At 39.4% G+C, this 21869-nt stretch overlaps 1 protein-coding gene across 2 annotated transcripts in view; it reads left to right on the top strand.

Annotated features, from left to right (window-relative positions):
* Window positions 1-1767: 1767 nt before the first annotated feature.
* The window catches only part of SLC25A17 (solute carrier family 25 member 17), a 46895-nt gene continuing 26793 nt past the window's right edge, over window positions 1768-21869 (top strand). The window contains exon 1 of one of the 2 annotated variants that reach the window (XM_019835635.3): window positions 1768-1967. In XM_019835635.3, the coding sequence (XP_019691194.1) occupies window positions 1914-1967 (54 nt within the window). In that variant the 5' untranslated portion in view covers window positions 1768-1913. The remainder of the gene's footprint in view (window positions 1968-21869) is intronic. The other variant, XM_003989284.6, reaches the window with a different exon arrangement.

Genomic DNA, 21869 nt, shown 5'->3' with positions numbered 1-21869 from the left:
ACAGAATTTCTTGTATACTATTTGTATAGTGGGAGACTTGATAGTTCTGTAATTCAGGAAGCCCTCTTTAAGGAAAAGACGTCATTATGAATACTAAATTAGGTGTAGAAGTGAATGGTTAGAATTAGAAAAATTGCAAACCTCAAAAATCACAACTGCAGAGATTTAATATGTGGTATAACTATGCAATTACTACTTTTTTCTTTTTGGCTGTATACTCATGACAACGATTTTGTAGTGTTTTCAGTAGGATAACGCTATCTTGATCAAAATATTTTTGAACGTTGGGGATGCAAAAAAATACACAGATTGATATGCTACCTTCTCTGGGTTGGTGCCCTACAAATGGGAGTTCTGATGAATTCTGTTGTGTTTACCAACATAAAGGAGAAGTATTCATAAAATGTTTGTGAATATGTATGCTACATGGTCTGGTATATTCTTGACCGAGAGCTTCCAATTTGGTAAGTCCGTGAAAACCGAGTCTTCTGCTTAAATTCTGCAGGGACCAGCCTATTCTCATTTGACCTTTGGGCCTGTGCCTTTCTGTTGTCATATTAGGGAGTGGGGAGAGTGTTCCTAGAAGCCATTTCTACAACCAAATATCTAGCAGTAACTTAACCATACATACAGATATCACTGAATTCACCTGTGTCCCAAATTCACCTTTCACTTAGCTTGTGGTCACTAGCACCTTCCTAAATGAAGGGAAGATCGTAACCAGTACCGGTTAAAATATTTCACGCAAATTTTGTGAAAACATGACCAAAGAAACATTGTTAGGGCCCTCTCCCAGGGAGTAAATACGATAACGCATAAAGCATGGAGCCTGGCCATGTAGTAAACACTCAAGAATTATCAAGGCGCCTGGGTGGGAGTTCAGCTAAGGTCATGATCTCTTGTTTCCTGAGAAAGAGCCCTGCATAGGGTTCTGTGCTGACATCTCAGACCCTGGAGCCTGTTTCAGATTCTGTGTCTCCCTCTCTCTGCCCCTACCCGACTCGTGCTCTTTCTCTCAAAAATAAGCATTAAAAAAATTCTCATAGTGGGTATTAGAAGGGTAAACTTGCTGGTACTGAAACTGACAAGAGACACATGGGAATGACATCCCAGTAGAGTTCAGTTGGAGTCCTGAGACATCGTGTCTCACAGTATGACCTACATTAGAGATTGAAAGTGGCTTCGGTAGTTCTATGTAGTTTGGTTCTTCACTTGACAATATGTAGTTATTTCTTCAGTATTTTATGAAGTACGTCTACATAAATTAGCTTTTGTAATCCTTACTGCAGTGGAGTTGTATTAACTAATGCTATCTCCAGCTCCGTTTTGTTTTCCCAACACCCCAGGGGTTTTCAGAGTGCAGAACCTTGCCCAATCAGTATTTCCTTTTGGACAAAATGTGACTTTAAAAATACTGTCGATAGAAAATACGAGTTAACTCGCAGGTAAGCAGGAAGATTTGAGTCCCCATCTTGCCTGATTCCGGCCTGTCTTAACGGAGGGAAGGTGCCCATCTAGGCCTCCCTAAGTCCCCATGTTGAAGAACAGCCAGTCAGGTCCCGGGAACGTGAGGGCACTTCCATCAGACCCAGGGCGTGGCTACCAGCTTTCTGCCTGTCCTGCTGCTCCGCATGATTGGGCCAGCGCTTTTCTGCCCCGCCCATGCAGGCCCCGCGAGCCAATCAGAGCCAAGGGGCGTCCCCAGGCCTGCCTTTCCCCTCTTCCAGCCCAGTGGCTTCCGGCGGGGAGACAGCGTGCTCGCTAAGACCCGGAAGGGGTTGTTCCGGAGGAGGCGGGCCTGAGAAGGTGGAACCTGTGGCGCTCACATCCCGGTCTCCGGCGCTTCTTTCCTCTCTCGGCTAGCTGCGGCGCCTGAGGGTGAAGTGTTGCTAGGTCTGCGGGGAGCCGCAGCAATGGCCTCAGTGCTGTCCTACGAAAGCCTTGTCCACGCTGTGGCCGGAGCCGTGGTGAGGCGGGGTCTTCACGCCCGGGCCACTGCGGGGTGTGGGGCTTCTCTGGGGCCAGTCCCAGGATGTGGCTGGGGGATGGGGATGAGAGGGAGAGGGTGGGTTGATATCTGCAGTCGTGACTGTGGGACGGAGAGCAATGAGACATAGGCGAGAAGATGCTGGAACAGTTTGGGGTGAGGGCCAGCACACCCTCCGCCCCTGGCTGCCGTTTTGGTCTCTTCGAAAATATCTGGGATATAGACAGCGATTGTCCCACATACCCACAGGGAGCTTGGAAGAAAATAACTGCTGTTCTCTTTGCCTTCTGAAGTTTAAAGGCCAACCATTTCCCTTAAAGGCCACCGCACACACATAAACTTTGTTTCCTTGGACTGGAGGAAAACGTAGGTGTGAAGCTGTGTTGCTTAATCACATGCTTACCTGTAGTCTGTTTTCACACCCTTGCGGCAGAGAAGTAGGATATCTTTGGCCAGTATAGGCAGATGATACATTTTTTTTTTTTAATCAGGATTAGGGTTGCTGTCCAGGTGTGGTTTACTGTGAGTATGTGCGTGGTTCTTGGGTTTTTGGATGTCTCAGTTCTATTTGACACCACTCCCTTTTCCTTGAAACATTCCACTCCTGGCTTGGGTAACTTACTCCGCGGGTTGTCCTCTTTTGCCTCTGGCTTCCCTTTCTCAGATCCTTTTCTTGCTATCAACATGCACCTTTAGCAGTTGGAATCACTGTGACTTCAGAGGAATATCAGCGTCCTCTCCTTTTAGCGTGCAAAACTTTGCTGAGAGCTCACTTTTCTGTGCACACTAATCAAGATTGAACCCCAGCTCCATCATTCGTTAGATGGGTGACTTGTAAACTTCACTTTCCTAATCTCTAAGGGTATCGATACCTACCTCACAGACTTTTTTTTTTTTTTTTTTAATGTATTTACTTTTGAGAGAGAAAGAACACGAGCGGGGAAGGGCAGAGAGAGAGAGAGGGAGACATAGAATCCAGAGCAGGGTCCAGGCTCTGAGCTGTCAGCACAGAGCCCAGTGTGGGGTTTGAAGTCCCCAACCGTAAGATCATGACCCAAACGGAAGTCAGACGCTCAACCGACTGAGCCATCCAGGCGCTCCAGACTTGTTTTTTCGAGTTAGTTGACACAACACTTCATGGAAGTGCCTGTTTCATTTAATTAAACCAGAAGAGCCTTTCAGCCAGTGCAAAGGTGCTGAAATGGAAGCTTGCTTGACATGCTCTGGGATGGTCAGGGAAGCCTTATGTGTCTGGGGTGGAGGGAACAAAGGGGCGTAGGCTTCAGGGGACCAAATTGTGTGAGACTTTAACACTGACTGGGAAAGAGAGCTAACTAGTTATTGGAGGCTTTGAGCACCCGGCAACTTGATGATTTACATTTTAAACAGGATCACCCTGGGTGCTCTGTAAAGGTGGGACACAGGGAAATTGTCGGGGGGCTGTGACATCGTTCCAGGCACGAGATGATGGTGGCTTGGACCAGGACAGCAGCAGTGGAGGTGGTTAGCAGGGATCATTCACCTGGAATATATTTATAAGATAGAGCCACCAGGGTTTGGTGGTGGATTGGATATCGGGTATAAGAGAGTGAGGGTTGGTTGGCTCCCAAGAGCTTTTGGCTTGAGCAACTGGAAGCATTTACATTTCCTGAGATGTAATATAACTATAGTACCTCTATTACAACCTCTTCACTATAACTGAACAGTTTCTGGGAGAAAGATTGGTTTGGGACTTTGGATTCTGTTTGAAATGCATAAGAATCGTCATGAGACTAGATAAGTGCCAACTGAGAAAGTTGTGAGCATGCCAGCATTAAGAGATTGAGGAAGTAAGATAGCACCAGCAAAGGAGACTAAGGAAGGGCCTGTCGGGTAGGAGGAAAACTAAGAGAATGTGGTGTTCTGAAAGTCACATGGAGAAAGGGGTATAGATCAACTGGGTCAAATAAGATGAGGGTTAAGAATTAACCATTGGACTTATTAACTTGCTCATCAATATGATAAATCCAGTGGTTAATTGACAAGACACATTTTGGTAGATAGTGGAGTGAATAGTTGGAGAGCATCTAAGGGAAAATGGGAAGATGTGGAAGTTTTGTTTTCCTTTCTTTCTCTCAGTGAACGCCATTCATTCAGCACTTTCACTGAGTGCTTTCTGTGTGTTACGTACTGTTCTAGGTGGTGGAAATATAGTGGAGAACAAAGTTTTTTTCTTCATGAAGATTGCATTCCAGTGGGGGAGTCAGACAATAATTGAGTCAACAAAATAAATAAAATAATTTGATAGTGTTAAGTGCTATAAAAGAAAATAAGGGTTGGCGAACTTTCTCTGTAAGAAGGCAGATGGTAAATATTTTAGATTTTGTGTACAGTCTCTGGTACAGGTACTCAACACTGCCGTGATAGTGTGAAAGCAGCCATTGACAATAATAAGTAGATGAATGAGTGGCGCTGAGTTCCAGTGAAATTCTGTTTATAGAACAAAGCAGTGATTGGATTTGGCCGGAGGGCCATAGTTCTCTGAGCCTTACTATAGAGAGTGACTGTAGGTAGAGGTGATATATCTCCATATAACCTACAAAGACATTTCTGGTTTTTTTGTCTCGTTGTTGCCTATTTTTCTCTTGTTACAGTTCTTTTTTTTTTTAATTTTTTAAATGTTTTATTTATTTTTGAGACACAGAGAGGCAGAGCATGAACGGGGGAGGGTCAGAGAGAGAGGGAGACACAGAATCTGAAGCAGGCTCCAGGCTCTGAGCTGTCAGCACAGAGCCCGACGCGGGGTTCGAACTCACAGACCGTGCGATCATGACCTGAGCTGAAGTCGGACGCTTAACCGACTGAGCCACCCAGACACCCCTCTCTTGTTACAGTTCTGCTTGAAATTATGCACCCTGAGTTTGCTAGGGTTTTTCTTTCTCCCATTAATGTAAACTCCCATTAGATTATCTAATACTTTTTAAGAATAATTTTTTTCTCTTGCTTTCCCTCAGAGTAGTAATGTTCCTAGCACATATCTGGGAAGTTGGATTGTGTTTTGTTATTTTTTTGAACTGTCATGCTTAAGGGTGTTCTCAAACTTTTGCTTTCTTTTTTTTTTTTTTTCAAATCCTTGTGTTAAGATTAAACATGTAATGCAAGTGCTAGTTTCTTCTGGTTGCTACTAAAGGGAAAAAAATGTCACCACAAAAATGTCGCTACAGTTGATAAAAAAAAAAATGGCATTGCGTTTAGTGCTATAGTACTATGGTGGCTTGTGTTTAATTAAATGTCCTGAGCATAGTGTTCAACCAAAGCTTTGAGATGACCAAGGAAAGTCCGCTTAGCATAATGGTAAGAACACTTAAGTGTTGATGTGCCTGACTTGAGCCAGGCCACCTGGGTTGGAATCCTGGCTCTGCCTCTCATAGCTATGTGACTTGCCTAAAACTCCAGGCAAGGCTGCCTACAGTAGTTGCTTCTTCTCCCCCCAAGGATTGTTGGATTGTTGCTTAAGATGTTGATTTACAACCTTTTTGAGCTGAAATGTTTCATATTTATTCACTTCCAAGTTCTACATTCTCTCATCAAGTATGACGTTCTGCATACACACACACACACATTTTAAAAATTAAAATAAATTAATGATTTTGAGTGTTTTGTGGCACACTTTGGGGTAATTGCAGATAATCTCGAGTATTTGAAAATTAGAATTGTTGGGGCGCCTGGGTGGCTCAGTTGGTTGAGCATCCAACTCTTGATCTCAGGTCTTGATCTTAGGGTCGTGGGTTTGAGCCTCATACTGGGAGTGGAGCCTACTTTAAAAAAAAAAAAAGACTTACTATTTCAGGAGGATGCTGTAGCTCTAATTGATGACTATTATATGATACAATTAGTGGCCTCATAAACATTTCTCAAAATAGTGAGTATAATTAGATTCATGATTTTATCTTTTTGCTTCTCATTAGATTAGTTTTGAAAAATAGATTTTATTTGTAGAAATGTGGATTTGTAATTAAGGGAAATCTTATTAACCTACTCTTCACCTACCAATTTGAAGAATGAAATTGGTTAGAATTGCCTAAATGAGGTTTAGACACTGAAACAGACTTTGTAATTGAAATGCTAGTAATTAATTAGGACACTTCTTTTTTCCCTGTAGTTAATTTTAATTTTATTTTTTAATTGCATAATTTATGTTAAAAAAATTTTTTTAACATTCGTTTTTTTTTGTTTTTTTTTTTTGTTTTTTTTTTTTGAGAGATAGAGAGCAAACAGGGGAGGAGCAGGGAGAGACATACACACAGAATCTGAAGCAGGCTCCAGGCTCTGAGCCACCAGCACAGAGCCCGATGTGGGGCTCGAACTCACCAACCGTGAGATCATGACCTGAACCTTAAACTGATTGAGCCACCCAGGCGCCCTGTGTAATTTACGTGTTAAAAGAATCACATTTCATTGAGTAAATGCTGACTATTAAAAAATTCAGATCATACAGAAATATAAAAGAGCCCTCCTCCTTTCTCCTTCCACTTTACCTTTTATTGCTTTGTAACTCAGAGCCCAGGCACACCTATCTTTAGAACTGTGTAAGAAGGCTTATTCCAAACATTTTTCTCCAGTTGGTATCAGAAGATAAAATTAGGTCCAACTGCCCAACTCTGTGGCTCAACACTTAATATTATTACACTGGACGTTTTACCGTATAGACTCAATTCCTACCTTTTAGAAGTAGAAACCAAGTAGAGGAACTTTTTGGTTTGCTGTAAAAGACCTTCTAAATATAAAGGTCAGTGAAAGAGTCCCTGTCCTCAAGAAGCTCTTCTTCAGTGTATAGTAGAGGTACTACACGGCCCCTGGTGGTAGTACTAGGGGAGAAGTGGTGGGCTGCATTTGTGAAGGTGATGGGAAGCCCCCAACCTTGATGTATTCAGGCCCAGTCTTGAAGGAAGAGTGGGAGTTTCCTAGGCAAAATGAAATAGGAGGGTGATAAGAGACTTTTAGAACAAAAAACGTGTTCAAAGGTCCCTGTGTAAATCAGCGTGCAGGGAATTTCGAGTTCTGTTTCTTCAAGTTTTCCTCATTCTGTTTTCTTTGTGTTTATATACAAATAAGCATTTACAAATAGATTTTTTTGTTTGTTTATATAACTGGTATTACTGAGTTGCATATCCTGGGTTTTTTGGTATGTTTATTTCAGAATATAAAGCATATCCCCATATGTATGAAGGTTCTCTGGTTGCAAACTGGAGAAACAGACTTTGAGTATTTTAACAAAAAAAAAAAAAAAAGAAGTTTATTGGCAGGCTTTTTAGGAGCTCCAGGATCAGTGGGCAGGCTGAAGACTTGAAGTAGGAGAGAACCATCATTTTCCGAAAAGATTTCTGAAGCAATCCCTGGAGAGTGTTGGACGCTACCACTGGAATCAGTAGATTTTGTCCCTCTACAGCATTCTCAAGATTTAAAGTCATGGGAGAACCCCAGTTAGTTGTGCTCAAGATCATGTGCCGAGTCCTTGACTGTAACAGGTGGGGAAAGGAAGGGTCCGGCAAAAGGAACCTTCAGGGGCTCTTCAGCAGGTGTAGTGGAGGGTGGGCATCTAGATTTACCATCCTACCAAGATTGTACACAGTGGGAAGAGGTAAAGAAAATCAGGCTGCCCTTAGAAAAAGGAAATGATGCTGTGTGGCCCAAAACATCAGATATCCACTATATCATGTCATTAAAAAAGACTTCAAACAGCATTGTTTTTTTTTAATATAAAATATTTTTATCATGTAAGTGTTCCATAATTTATTTATGGTCATTTACATCATGTCTAACTTTAACTGTAGTAAACATTTGTACAATGTAAATGTTTTTGGTTTTTTTGTTTTTGTTTTTATTGTTAAACTTACATCCAAGTTAGTTAGCATATAGTGCAACGATTTCAGGAGTAGATTCCTTAATGCCCCTTACACATTTAGTCCATCCCCCCTCCCACAGTCCCTCCAGCAGCCCTTTGTTTGTTCTCTGTATTTAAGTCTCTTATGTTTTGTCCCCTTCCCTGTTTTTATATTATTTTTGCTTCCCTTCCCTTATGTTCATCTGTTTTGTATTTTTTTTTAATTTTTTTTTTCAACGTTTTTATTTATTTTTGGGACAGAGAGAGACAGAGCATGAACGGGGGAGGGGCAGAGAGAGAGGGAGACACAGAATCGGAAACAGGCTCCAGGCTCTGAGCCATCAGCCCAGAGCCTGACGCGGGGCTCGAACTCCCGGACCGCGAGATCGTGACCTGGCTGAAGTCGGACGCTTAACTGACTGCGCCACCCAGGCGCCCCTTCTGTTTTGTATTTTAAATTCCTCATATGGGTGAAGTCACATGATACTTGTCTCTCCCTGACTAATTTCGCTTAGCATAATACCCTCTAGTTCTATCCGCATAGTTGCAAATGGCAAGATTTCATTCTTTTTGATTGCTGAGTAATACTCCATTGTATATACCACATCTTCTTATCCATTCATCTGTCAATGGACATTTGGGCTCTTTCCATACTTTGGCTATGTACAGTGTAAACGTTAATGTGACCTCCCACAACCCTGTTATGAAGAATCTGTAGGATTGCTTAGTTAAGCGACTTCCTGATGTCACTCATTAATTTATAGATGAGAAACAAAATGCTGTGTTCTGTATTCAGTTTAGTTAACTCATATTCTAACTTGTAAAATGTTAGTAGCCTCACAGGGTTTTGTGAATGTTAATAAAATAAGTAAGATAGCTTTTATACTATCTGATACATAATAGGGGCCCAGTGAATGGAAACTATTAATCATTTTATGCACAACTCTGTCTTTTAAATTTATTTATTTTGAGAGAGAGTGCATGCATACGCTCACACAAGTGGGTGAGGGGCAGAGAGAATCCCAAGCAGGCTCCACACTGTCAGCACAGAGCCTGATGCAGGGCTTCATCCCACGAGCCATGAGATCATGACATGAGCTGAAATCCAGAGTCAGACACTTAACTGACTGAGCCACCCAGGCTCCCCCACAACTATGTTTTCTAATTTTCTGTGCATCCTAACTTGTTTGAGTTAGTTAATTTCATGTTATATTTAATAATAATATTTAGTATTTAGAATTCCCTGACTTTTTTTTTTTAAGATTTTTTTTTTTTTAAGTAATCTCTACACCCAACGTGGGACTTGAACTCGCATCTCTAAGATCAAGAGTCACATGCTCCACCAACGGAGCCAGCCAGGTGCCCCTAGAATTCCCTGACTTCTTAAACCCCTCTCACATCTATTAACAACCCCTAGATTGGCATTGTAACAAGTGGTTAAAAGTGTGGACTCTGAAACCAGACTGCCTGAGTTCAGACTCCAACTCTGTCACTTACCATCTGTGTGACTTTGGGCATGTCTCCCAATCTCTGCCTCAATTTCTCATCTATAGGAAGGGGAAAATATTAATAATACCCACCTAGTAGGGTTGTTTCTGAGGCTTTTGGACAAGTATCTTTATTCTCTTACAGAGACAGGAAAATGGGAACAGGGATGTTAAATGATTTGGCCAGGGTTACCAATGAATTGGTCATAGGCAGAAGGCCAGAATCCAGGCCTTTTCTCTCTGCTATGCCTAGCTGCCTTCTCTTCTTGTCTCATTCCTTTGTGTATTTCAAAACCAGGTTAGATTATCAGAAAACAAGTGACATTAAATATTAAGTATACACATGTATAACCAAACTGGAGGCAATTGGACACTAATTGTTTATTGGGAGTACTTTTTTTTAATGTTTTATTTTATTTTTGAGAGAGGGAGCGTGAGCGGGGGAGGGAGATGGCCAGAGAGAGAGGGGGACAGAGGATCCAAAGCAGGCTCTGTGCTGACAGAGAGCTGGCTTGAACCCACAAACTGTGAGATCATGACCTGAGCCAAAGTCGGATGCTTAACAAACTGAGCCACCCAGGCGCCCCTTATTGGGAGTACTTTAAACCACAGTTCTAACAATTCATATGTTCAGTTCTCTTTGGAAGGGTTTACTTTTCCACAGGTGATTCATTCACACCCAGATTTTAAATCTAGTGGCTCAGATTCCCATAGAATTAACTTAGGTTAGTATGTATCTGAGGGTATTATGTTACTTGGTTTAAAAACCTCAAAAGGAGGTAATTGGAGAAAGTCATTATCACATTATCTTTACTTCCTAGCTTGCTGTTTTATTTCATTTAGGCTTCTGCTAAATCATGATCGAATTATTATATAGTGTTTAGTCTTGAAGACTTCATTGCCTCACTACCCACCATCCGAAATATATCTTGATTTCTTAGTAAACTTTTTTTAAGATTTAATTTTTTAGAGCAGTTTTAGGTTCACAGCAAAATGGAGAAGAAGATACAGAGATTTCCCATATACCCATAGCCTTCACCCATGCATGGCCTCCCCTATTATTAACATCCCCCCCCTGGAGTGGACATTTGTTACAGTTGATAAACCTGCACTGACACATCATTGTCACCCAAAGTCCATAGTGCATATTAGTGTATATTCACTCTTGATGTACATTCTGTGGGTTTGACAAATGTCTGATGACATGAAACCAGCATGAGAGTATCATATGGAGTACTTCCACTGCCCTAAAAATCTTATGTGCTCTGTTTATTCATCCCTCCTGACCCTCTTAATAAACTTTTCAGCTAACAGGGTCATTTCATTTCAGTTCTCCTAATCTTAAAGATTCTTATGCCATCTTTATGGAAATGATTTTTCTAAATTTGCTTCTTTATGCTTGAATCAGAAAAAGGTTAAATAAAGGAAATTGTATTGCCATACATACAGTAGTTTATAACTTAATTTTTTTAAATAAATGTGGTATAGATGCTGAAAAGTTTTGGAGTAAAAATTATCAATGTCATCTTGAGTCATTTATGTTTTCTTCTGAACCTGAGTTTTCTGAGCTTACTGGGGTTCCCAGAGAAGTAAATGTGGTAACACTTGTAGAGCACCTAGTGCAGTATCTGGAGAAGTGTAGTAAGGCCATAATTTATTTATTTTTCCGATATATTCTTGTAAATATAAATATAGTATTTGTACCCAGTTTCAGAAATTAAATACAAGTGAAGTTTGTTCTCTCTTCATATGACCAACTCTGTCCTTTCACTTATAGCAGGTAATCTCACCTTTTATTCCCTAGATAAAATAGAGGCTTCTTGGGGTGAGGTTTCTCACTTTCCATTTTGTCTTATTAAACAATCAATTGCAGTTGTACCCATATGTCCTATATTCTGCTGGCCTCAGGAAAAACAGATACATCCAGTCTCTGCTACCTTTGATCTTGACCCTTCCCCCTTACTCCATCCCCAATTATGTGTTAGGACTTTACTCCATTAATTTTCACTTCTTTCCTATAGCTTTAACCTCTCCATTGTTTGCTTCCCTTCAGCCCTCAAACATGGTTAGCCCTGTCCTGTCATACCAGTCTGGTCTGGAGACTTGCCTTTTTCTTTTTTTTCTTTTCTTTAAAAAAAATTTTTTTTTTAGTTTATTTTTTGAGAGAGAGAGCAAGCGAGCAAGGGAGGTGCAGAAAGAGAGGGAGAGAGAATCCCAAGCAGGCTCCATGCGGTCAGCACAGAGCCCATGCAGGGCTCAATCTTAGGAACTGTGAGATCACGACCTGAGCTGAAATCAAGAACTGGACGCTTAACTGACTGAGCCACCCAGGCACCCCCTTCTTTTTTTTTTTTTTAAGTTTATTTATTTATTTTGAGAGAGAATGTGCACACAAGTGTGTGAGCAGGAGAGGGAGAGAAAGAGGGAGAGAGAGAGAATCCCAAGCAGGCTCCGCACTTCAGCGTGGAGATTTAATGAACCATGAGGTCATGACCTGAGCTAAAGTCAAGAGTAGGATGTTTAACCGACGGAGCCACCCAGGCTCCCAGAGACTGCCTTTTTCTTAGCTGCTGCTGGTTCTCCTAAGTTTACTTAAAGGATATTCTGTACTTACTACCTCTCCTACTCATCCAGGCTAACCACTGGAACTACTCTTCCAGAGGCCATCACTGACTTCCTAACGGTGACTTTTTTCATTCTTACTTGGTTGGACTTTTTAGTAATTATTTTATACTGTACACTCTCCTACCTTCTTGAGGTGTCTTCTGAAAGAGTAGTTATTCTTTCTTTTTTTAATAAATAAAATTACAGTTGTTCTTTTGGAAGGAACTTAAGTAACCATTACTAATTTTAGGGTCCTGATTAATATTGAGTTCTAGTGCTAAAAGGTGCTATAAAAAGGATATAGGAACCAACATTTGTTGAGTGCCCAATGTGTACCTGGTATGATGCTAGGTGCTTTTTATTAATTATTTCTCACTTCTCACAGCAATCCTTGATAATTATGTATTGGCCCTAAAATTACAGATGAGGAAATTGAGGCATGGAGATTTGAAGTTATTTATAGTATGTACTATAACTGGGACCTGAACATTGGTTTGTTTTATCCCAAAGCTCATGCTTTTTTCCATAAGACGCTTAGGTGCATTCATTATCTATTAGGCCTTTTGTTTAACTTGTATGTTAAACTTGTATGTTAAAGTTTTGTTTAACTCTGTGTATGGATATGAGAATTTGCTTGATTGCTTTATCAAGGGAAAGACATACTAACTCTGATAGGTAAATAACATTTTTGAATATGAAAGCCACAGTGAGTAGCTTTCAATCTTTGGGATTTCATTAGCTGGAGATCTACCACTGAAAATGTATTTTAGTTGTTTTTCTTTCTAAAATAGCCCTTTTATCAAATAATGCCATGTACTCCCTCAGGGGATGCTGTACACTGATTTCAGTAGTGTTGTGACCCAACCACCATTTCTAGACTCCTCTCTGGAAATTGACTTTGGAACTGGCATTGCATTTTTTGACTATTTTTCATCCTTCAGGGGTGAATTAACATTTTGGAAATGGTTGAATTTGGTGACTTGGTTGGTAAGCTAACCTAAACGTTATTGTCCTTTAAAGGCATGATGCTCTACTTCTATATGTGTGTGTGTCCCTGTTATTCCCATAAGATTGCACATGCTTAGGGGACCACATCTTGACCAAGTTTACCCTATCGTCTCATTCTGACTCTTGTTTGTGGTGGTAGGTGTTTCAGCTCAACGGCATGTGTGTTTATGTTGGCCAAATAAAAAAATAGACTTTGAATGTTTATTGACCTTTTACAGGTCAATAAATGAATAAACCACTATATTTTGGATGTGTAACCTGAAATGTAGATGCTGATACATTATTAAGGAATCCAGGTGCTGAAACTGGTGTATGTGACTTGGTTTGCCATTTTTATCTCAAGCTATGATCTGTGTCCTTAAGCTGTAGTATGCTATTACCAACTGCCTAAAGACTTTTTTTTTTTTTTTTTTGCTATTTAGTCATTAATAATTGTTAAGTTCCTGCCCTTGAGGTGCCCATAGTCTAATAAGAAAGACAAACTCATTAACAACTAAATACAGTACAGTGATTGCTGTGTAATAGAATTTTGTACACAGGATGCACAATAGCATTAGAAGCATCAGGTGAGAGAGTAGTTAATTCATTGTCATCTGAAAGTCACTGTGTCCAAGATTGAACTAGTAATTTCTTAAAACTATATCCCTCAAATAACTTTCCTAATTCTGTCAATGGTATCTTCATTTCTTATGACTTTCCCTTCTCTCTTACAATCCGTATCCAATAAATCAGAAAATACTATTCTTTTAGATCTTCTGGCAGATATCCCTTCTCCATTTTTTTAAGTTTGTTTATTTTGAGAGAGAGAGAGAGAGAGAGAGCGCGCGCGCGCGCACAAGTGGGAGAGGGGAAGAGAGAGAGGGAGAGGGAGAGGGAGAGGGAGAGGGAGAGGGAGAGAGAGAGAGAGAGAGAGAGAGAGAGAGAGAGAGAGAGAGAGAGAGAGAGAATCCAAGCAGGCTCTGCACTGTAAGCACAGAGCCTGACGCAGGGCTTGAACTCAACAAACCATGATATCATGACCTGAGCCGGAGTCTGATACTTAACTGACTGAGCCACTCGGGTGCCCCTCCTCCATCTTTTTACTGGTTGTATTTGTGGTCTGGTCTTTCAGGTTGAGAGCTCTTGTGGTTGGTTACTTGGATGGCCCCCTAAAAGGCCTTTGGCATGTATTTTAATGAGATACCTGTGTAGTAAAGGTCTAAATTTAGATTTCTGGCTTTTTTCCTTCTTGATTTTGTCATTTTCCTGATTTTTATATACAGGGTAAAATGGTACTATTTAATGTCCATTTGATTTTCTTTAGTATTACTGTACTAAATTTTATAAATTTTTGGAGGTGGGTATTAAGTAGAAATACGTTTCTCAGTTCACTTGTTAAATGTCCAGGGAACATGTTAAGAGTGGTGTTATGCTATGAGTGCTGTTATGTAGTAATAGATTTGAAATGTGAATATGTTACCAACCTGCCCTTACACAATTTTATCATGAAATAAGAACAAAATTGAATAAACAGCAAAGGAATAAACACATTCACAAAGATTTAAAAATATTTATTTGCCAAGACTAGCAATTGTAAATTGCTTAAAATGTAAAATTGTAAAATACTTAAAAAATACTTAAAATACATTGTAAAATGTAAAATTGTAAAATACTTAAAATGAGATTTTGGTTTCTAACTAAGGAACTAATCAAAGCATCTCCTGAAAACTTCCCTTTATAATTAAAAAAAAAAAAAAAACCTGTAAAATATTTCTTTAAAAAAAAATTTTTTTTTTTTACATTTATTTATTTTTGAGAGATAGAGCATGAGCAGGGGAGGGGCAGAGAGGGAAGGAGACACAGAATCCAAAGCAGGCTCCAGGCTCTGAGCTGTCACCACAGAGCCCGTTGTGGGGCTCGAACTCACAAACCATGAGTTCATGACCTGAGCTGAAATCGGACACTCAACCGACTGAGCCACCCAGGTGCCTGTGTATAAAATATATATATATATATATTTTTTTAACGTTTATTTATTTTTGGGACAGAGAGAGACAGAGCATGAACGGGGGAGGGGCAGAGAGAGAGGGAGACACAGAATCGGAAACAGGCTCCAGGCTCTGAGCCATCGGCCCAGAGCCCGACGCGGGGCTCGAACTCACGGACCGCGAGATCATGACCTGGCTGAAGTCGGACGCTTAACCGACTGCGCCACCCAGGCGCCCCTATAAAATATTTCTTAAGACAACATGAAAGCATTAATAAGGTGACAAGATAAGGAATTCTCAGACTAGAGAGTGAGTGAAGGCAGGACCTAGAGGGAAAGAGAACATTTACCTTGCAAGAAGTGATTAAGCAGGTAAACATGAGCTTTACATTTGTAGCTTTCAGAGATACAGAGAAGAGAAGGAACCCAATCTGCCTGTAGACAGGAAGTCCAGTAGCAGATCACCCAGTAAACCTGGAATCCCAATGGAATCTGCTGTAGACATGAATGGAAAATAATCTTACTCCTCCCCAGGAATATCAGCTGTCTCCAGTCTTGGCACTGTTTTGAGTAGGGAAATCACCACTGAAATTTCCCTCTTAGGTTGCAGCCTGAATTCTCACTACTTGGATGATTTGAAAACCTGAAGCCAGTAATTGAACTTGAAATGATTGAGGTGTGTGGGACCCCAAAGTGCCTTGCAGAAATCCTTTCCAGAAGCACATTATGATGTTTAAAAGAATGCCCCAAAATAAAATTGTCAGGGAAATGAGCAGTTCAAACTAAACTCACAGAGAAACAAGGCATTGTGAACAAAAACATAGCAGACAGCAACAACAACCGGAAAATGGAATTTTCAGTCACAATCTTAAGCTATTTAGTATGTATAAGAGAAAGAAAGACTACCAAATATGTGTGAGGGTACAAGAAACTAAGATTGGCTAAGCATACTTGAAAGTTAACCAAATAGAATATCTAGAAATGAAAAGTAAAATAACTGAAATTTGAGAGTGGAAGCATGATAGTCGTGGGAACGCTGAATACTTATTTAAGCAAAATCACAGTTCTTAGAAGGATGGGACATGAAGAGGGTAGTAGAACAGAGCTAAATTCTCACTGTCTATAATATGAGATAAATAATGTCTGAAATTGATGAATCAAAAGATATTGGGATACTTTTTAATTATGTGGAGATATTTAGATTTCAAAAGAAACACCTAAAAGATGCTAAAATAATTGCCTGTGGGGAGGAAGATTGGGTAAAATGGAGAAGAGTGGGGAGGAACTACTGTATTTTGCCATTTGTATTACATGATTTTTTAAAACTATGTGCATGCTTTTGTTTTGATCAAATAAAAATTTAAAGGTAAGATAATTAGTGCATAGCTGTAAATTGATAATTGAAGTTGAGTACTAGGCTTATCAATAAATAAAAACAGGCTTATCAATATATTAGACACAACTGAAGATAGAATTAGCGATAGCTGACCCCTGATTCTCATTTGCAGCGATTGTAATCAGAAAACTGTGGAGTGTTTTCTTCACTTTGCTGAGAGAACATGATATCGCCCTAGAATGCTATATCCAGTGAAAATCTTTAAAACGTATGTGAAATGGGGGCGCCTGGGTGGTTCAGTTGGTTGAACGTCCAGCTTCAGCTCAGGTCATGATCTCGCAGTTGACAAGTTTGAGCCCCGCATTGGGCTCTGTGCTGACAGCTCAGAGCCTAGAGCCTGCTTAGGATTCTGTGTCTTCCTCTCTCTCTGCCCCTCCCTCACTCATGCTCTGTCTCTCCGTCTCGAAATAAATAAACATTAAAAAACATGAATAAATAAAACATACGTGAAATAGAGACATTTTGAGACCATCAAAAACACTTTGCCACTAGCAAGATCCTCACGAGAAGAAATTCTAAAGGATGTTATTCATGCACAAGGCAGGTGATGCTAGATGAAAAGTATGAGATGGAAGAAGGGACGAAGAGTAGAAAAAGTGGTAAAATATTGCATGTGTCTAAATCTGAACAACTTTAAATGATAAAACAGATCAACTCATTGTTTGGTGGACGTTAAAAAAGAAACAAAAGAAGTTAGAATTAAAGTAGATAACAATAGGAAGGTGGGTGGGAATAAATGGAATTAAATGTCTATTGTTTGGGAGGAGGATAATCATATTAAATGTTTTTAGCATTGATAAGTTAGGAATTTTTTGTGTTGTAATAACTGGATAGCTTGTAAAATTTTATACACACACATACCTCTCCAGAGGGAAGAAATTAAGTAAAAAGAAAAAAACCCAAAAAACCTCTAGTCAAATAAGAAAGCAGGAAAGGGCAGGAAAAGCAACAGAGAACACAAAATAAGATGGCAGCTTTATTATTTTTTAATGGTTTTTTTTTTAATTTTTAATTTTTGAGAGAGAGAGAGACAGAACACGAGTGGGAAAGGGGCAGAGAGAGAGGGAGACACAGAATCTGAAGCAGGCTCCAGGCTCTGAGCTGTCAGCACAGAGCCCGATGCGGGGCTTGAACTCACGAACTGTGAGATCATGACCTGAGCTGAAGTTGGACACTTAACTGACTGAGCCACCCAGGTGCCCCAACAGCTTTATTTGTTTTTAAGTTAGTTAGTTAGTTTGTTTGTTTATTTATTTATTTTGGAAGAGAGTGCGGAGGGGCAGAGAGAGAAAGGGGGAGAGAGAGAATCCCAAGCAGGCTCCTCTATGTCAGCACAGAGCCCATTGCAGGGCTCTATCTCAATGAACCGTGGGATCATTATCTGAGCTGAACCCAAGAGTCAGATGCTTAACCCACTGAGCCACCCAGGTACCCCTAAGATGCCAGCTTTAAATCCAAATAAATGTCAATGAACTCAATGCTTTGGTTAAAAGAGAATGTACTAGATTGGTTTTTAAAAGAGAAAAATGCAATTTATAAAAGATATGTTTAGAAAAAAAAAGATGCAGAAAGTTTGAAAGCAAAAATATAAGAAAAGACCTATCAGACAAATACTAACCAAATGAGAGCTATTAACATCGGACAAAATAGACTTTATAGCAGTGGCTATATCATTGAGAAAACTCAGTATGTCAGCAAAATAAAGCAGTTTTAAGTTTGTGTTCATCTAATAGTCTCAAAATGTTTAAAGCAAAAATTTAAGAATATACCAATCCATCATCAAAATGGAAGATATTAATATATCTCTCAGTAATTGATAAAACAAGTGAGGAGGGCTATAAAAATATAAAGGATTGAATAATGTATTTAACAAACTTGACCTGTTTAAGCCAAACATGAAAAAGTTATCAAAACTGACCATTTACTTGGTTGTAAAACAAAACTTAGGGTTGAAATAGTACAGAATGAGTTATTAAACCACAGTGCAGTAAGTAGCAACCAACAACAAAAAGGTAACTTAAAACAAAAAGCATATATGTTTGGAAATTAAACACATTTCTGAAAGATCTATGGATTAGAGAAGAAATCAATGGAAATAAGAAAATATTTAGAACTGATAGTGCAGATAGTGCATATTGAAACTTGGTACACTGAAGAATATAAACTATCATTGAAAAACATTAAAGACTTGAATAAATGGGAAGACATCCCATGTTCATTGATTGGAAGACAATATAAAGATGGCAATAGTCCCCCAAAGAATCTACAATTCAGTACAATCCCTATCAAAATTCCAATTTGCTTTTTGTAGAAATTGATAAGCTGGTCCTAAAATTCATATGAAAATGCAAAGAATCCAGAAGAGTCAAAATAATCTTGAAAAAGAACAAAGTTGAAGGATTCATATTTCCCAATTTCAAAACCTAATACAGAGCTACAGTAAACAATAAATAGTGTGGTACTGGCATAAGGGTAGATAGATCAATGGAATAGAATTGGGAGTCTCAGAAAGAAACCCTCAATTTTTGTTCATTTGAGTTTTGGCAAGAATGTCAAGATAAATCAATGAGTAGTCTCTTTAATAAATGTTGCAGGCACAACTGGATATCCACTCACAGAAGAATGAAGTTGGACCCCTACTTTACACCATACAAAAAAATTAAGTCAAAATAAACCACAGACCTAATGTAATGGTTTCTTGGATATGACACCAAAAGCACAAGTAATAAATAAATATATATATATGTGTATTGCACTTCATTCAAATTAAAACCTTTTTGTGCTTCAAAGACCCCATCACAAGGGGCGTCGATTGAGCATCCAACTTCGGCTCAGGTCATGATCTTGCGTTTGTGGGTTTGAGCCCCACATCGGGCTCTGTGCTAACAGCTCAGAGCCTGGAGCCTGTTTTGGATTCTGTTCCCTCCCCTGCTTACGTTCTGTCTCTCAGAAAACAAAATAAAGTGTTAAAAAAAAAAAGAAAAGACCTCATCAAGAAAGTAAAGACAACAGAATAGGAGAACATATTTATAAGTCCTATATCTGTTAAGGGTCTAGTATCCAGAATATATAAAGACTGCCTACAACTCAGTAATAGGCAAATACTCCAATTAAAAGATAGACAAAGGATTTGAATAGCCATTTCTCCAATAAAGATATACAAGTGACCACTATACGTGAAAAGATGCTTGGCAGCATTAATTATCAGGGGAATGCAAATCAAAACAACAATGAGATACCATTTCACACCCACCAGGATGGCCATAATCAAACGGACAGATAATAACAAGTATTGCAAATTTATGGGGAAGTTGGAGACCTCATATTTTACTGGTGAGAATTTAAAATTGTGCAGCACTGGAAAATAATTTGGTAGTTCCTCAAAATGTTAAAGTTACCAGATGACCCAGCAGTTCTACTTCTAGAGAATTGAAAACCTATATTCAAAAAATTTGTACCCAAATGTTTATTGCAACATTATTCATAAAGCAGAAAAGTGGAAGCAACTCAAATGCATCAACTTGATGAATGGGTAAACAAAATGTGATGTGTCCATACAACAGAATATTTTTCAGCCATGACACAAAATGCAGTTCTGATTCTACAACATGGATGAGCCTTGAAAGAAGCTAGTCACAAAAGATCATGCATTATTTGATTCCATTTATATGAACTATCCAGAATAGGCAAATAGAGACAGAAAATAGATTAGTGGTTGCCAGGGTGTGGGAGAAGGAGAGAATGGAGAGTATTTGCTAATGGGTACAGGTTTCCTTTTGGGATAATTAAAATGGAGTTAGTGGTGATGATTGCACTTCTGTGAATATATTAGAAACCACTGAGTCATAAAGAAAAAAACCTATCAGACACAGCTAAAACACTTGGAAATGAATAGCCTTTAAATCAAGTTTGGAAAAGAAGAAAGACTTAAAATTAATCAACTAGGCATCCGTCTCAAGAAGTTAGATAAAAATATCAAATTTAGGGGTGCCTGGATGGCTCAGTTGAGCATCTGACTTCAGCTCAGATCATGATCTCACGGGTGGTGAGTTCGAGCCGCACATTGGGCTCTCTGCTGTCAGTGCAGAGCCTTCTTCAGATCCTCTGTCCCCCTCTCTGCTCCTCCCCTGCTTGCATTCTCTCTCTCTCTCAAAAATAAGTAAACATTTTTAAAAAATTTTAATTATATCAAAATTAACCCAAAGAACGGAAAAGAGGGGCGCCTGGGTGGCTCAGTTGGTTAAGCCTCTGCCTCCTGATTTAGGCTCAGGTCATGATCTCACAATTTGTAAGGTGGAGCCTTATGTCAGGCTCTGCACTGACAGCATGGAACCTGCTTGGGATTCTTTTTCTCCCTATGTCTCTCTCTGCCCCTCTCCTACTCTGTCTCTCTCTCAAATAAACATTAAAAAAAAAAATAATCCTTTAATAAATGATTAGGTCTAAGGTGATAATTGTAGGCTATACATATTCTTCTTAGAGTTACTTGCCTTTTATTTTTTTTTTAATGTTTACTTTTTATTGAGAGAGAGGGGGGGAGAGAGAGAATTCTAAGCAGGCCCAGCGCTGTCAGCACAGAACCTGATCCCATGAACTGTGAGATCACGACCTGAGTTGAAACCAAGAGTCAGGCACCCCCTAGAGTTACTTGCCTTTTAGAGAATTTCCTGGAGAGGACAGTGGCCAGCCCAAAGGTAGTTGATGTTTTCAGTTGATGTCACAATGGCATAATGCAGTTGAAAGGGATATTAGAAGTGATGTGTTAAATAATTGTTCATAATGTACAGTTATCATATTCAGCGGCATGTTTGTAACAGCAGTTCTCAAACTTTTTGGTCTCAAACTTTTTTTTAAAATTTTTTTTTAATGTTTATTTATTTTTGAGACAGAGAGAGACAGAGCATGAACAGGGGAGGGTCAGAGAGAGAGGGAGACACAGAATCTGAAACAGGCTCCGGGCTCTGAGCTGTCAGCACAGAGCCCGATGCGGGGCTCAAACCCACGGACCGCGAGATCATGACCTGGGCTGAAGTCAGACGCTCAACCGACTGAGCCACCCAGGCGCCCCGGTCTCAGACTTTTTATACTCTTAAAAATTATTGCAGACTCTGAAGAGCTTTTGTTTATGTGGTTGTAACTATCAATATTTATTAGAAATTAAAATTGAGAAGTCATTAGGTATTTCTTTATTAACAATATTAAACCTGTTACATGTTAACATATATAACATTAAAAAAATCATTTTCCCCAAAATAGTAAAAATAGCAACATTATTATTATATATTTTTGCAAACCTTTCTAATGTTTGACCTAAGAGAAGATAGCTGGTTCCTTGTATCCGCTTCTGCATTCAGTCTCTTACAATATCACATAGCCTATACCCTCTAGAAAACTTCACTACATGCTGTGAGCAAATGAGAATGAAAAGGCAAATAATGTCATAGTGTTCCTATGAAAATACTTTTAATCCTGTGGACCGCTACAAAGTGTTTGAGGACTTCCAAGGAGCCCCAGACCATACTTAGAGAATTCCTGGCTATATTCTCTTGTATTCTGAT

This window comes from Felis catus, chromosome B4 (genome assembly GCF_018350175.1).
Source record: "Felis catus isolate Fca126 chromosome B4, F.catus_Fca126_mat1.0, whole genome shotgun sequence".
NCBI classification, from domain to species: Eukaryota; Metazoa; Chordata; class Mammalia; order Carnivora; family Felidae; genus Felis; species Felis catus.
The sequence above is the reverse complement of the archived record's forward strand: the minus strand, read 5'-3'. Positions and strand labels throughout refer to the sequence as shown.